The sequence below is a fragment of the Acanthisitta chloris genome, unplaced genomic scaffold (assembly GCF_000695815.1).
Source record: "Acanthisitta chloris isolate BGI_N310 unplaced genomic scaffold, ASM69581v1 scaffold9356, whole genome shotgun sequence".
Lineage (NCBI taxonomy): Eukaryota > Metazoa > Chordata > Aves > Passeriformes > Acanthisittidae > Acanthisitta > Acanthisitta chloris.
In genome coordinates this window covers 2,856-3,184 of record NW_008678705.1, presented here as the reverse complement: position 1 = coordinate 3,184, position 329 = coordinate 2,856, and the positions used below count along the sequence as shown (strand labels likewise).

Below are 329 nucleotides of genomic sequence, written 5' to 3'. Positions count from 1 at the left end.
CTTGGCCTCCTCCAGTGTCATCCCAGACAGGTGGTTCAGGTAAAAAACCTCTCCTAGGAGAAAAAGGGGAGCAGGAGAGGGGAGCATCAGTGCTGAGCATCATCCAGAGCATCCCCATGTGGAGCAACTCTGCCTGGAACATCCCCACTCAGGTGGTGTCTTGTGCCCTAAGGGGGAGGAATGCACAGCATCTTTCCCAGGATCCCACACCCCACCCCACCTGGCCCAGAACCCACCTTTGAGAGCGGAGGAGAAGCAGAAGGCATCGAAGCGGTGGAGGTGCCGGTGGCGCGGGCCGTAGCTGCGGATGCCCGGGGCGAGGTGAAGGG

General features: G+C 60.8%; 1 protein-coding gene across 1 annotated transcript in view; it reads right to left on the bottom strand.

The window, feature by feature from the left end:
* HAPLN3 (hyaluronan and proteoglycan link protein 3) overlaps window positions 1-329 on the bottom strand; it is a 2,545-nt gene that overhangs the window by 212 nt on the left and 2,004 nt on the right. Inside the window, exons 3-4 of the mRNA XM_009077010.1 lie at window positions 237-329; window positions 7-53 (exon numbers count right to left, since the gene is read on the bottom strand). The exon at window positions 237-329 is cut by the window's right edge and continues 216 nt beyond it. Coding sequence (XP_009075258.1) covers window positions 7-53; window positions 237-329 — 140 coding nt within the window. The remainder of the gene's footprint in view (window positions 1-6; window positions 54-236) is intronic.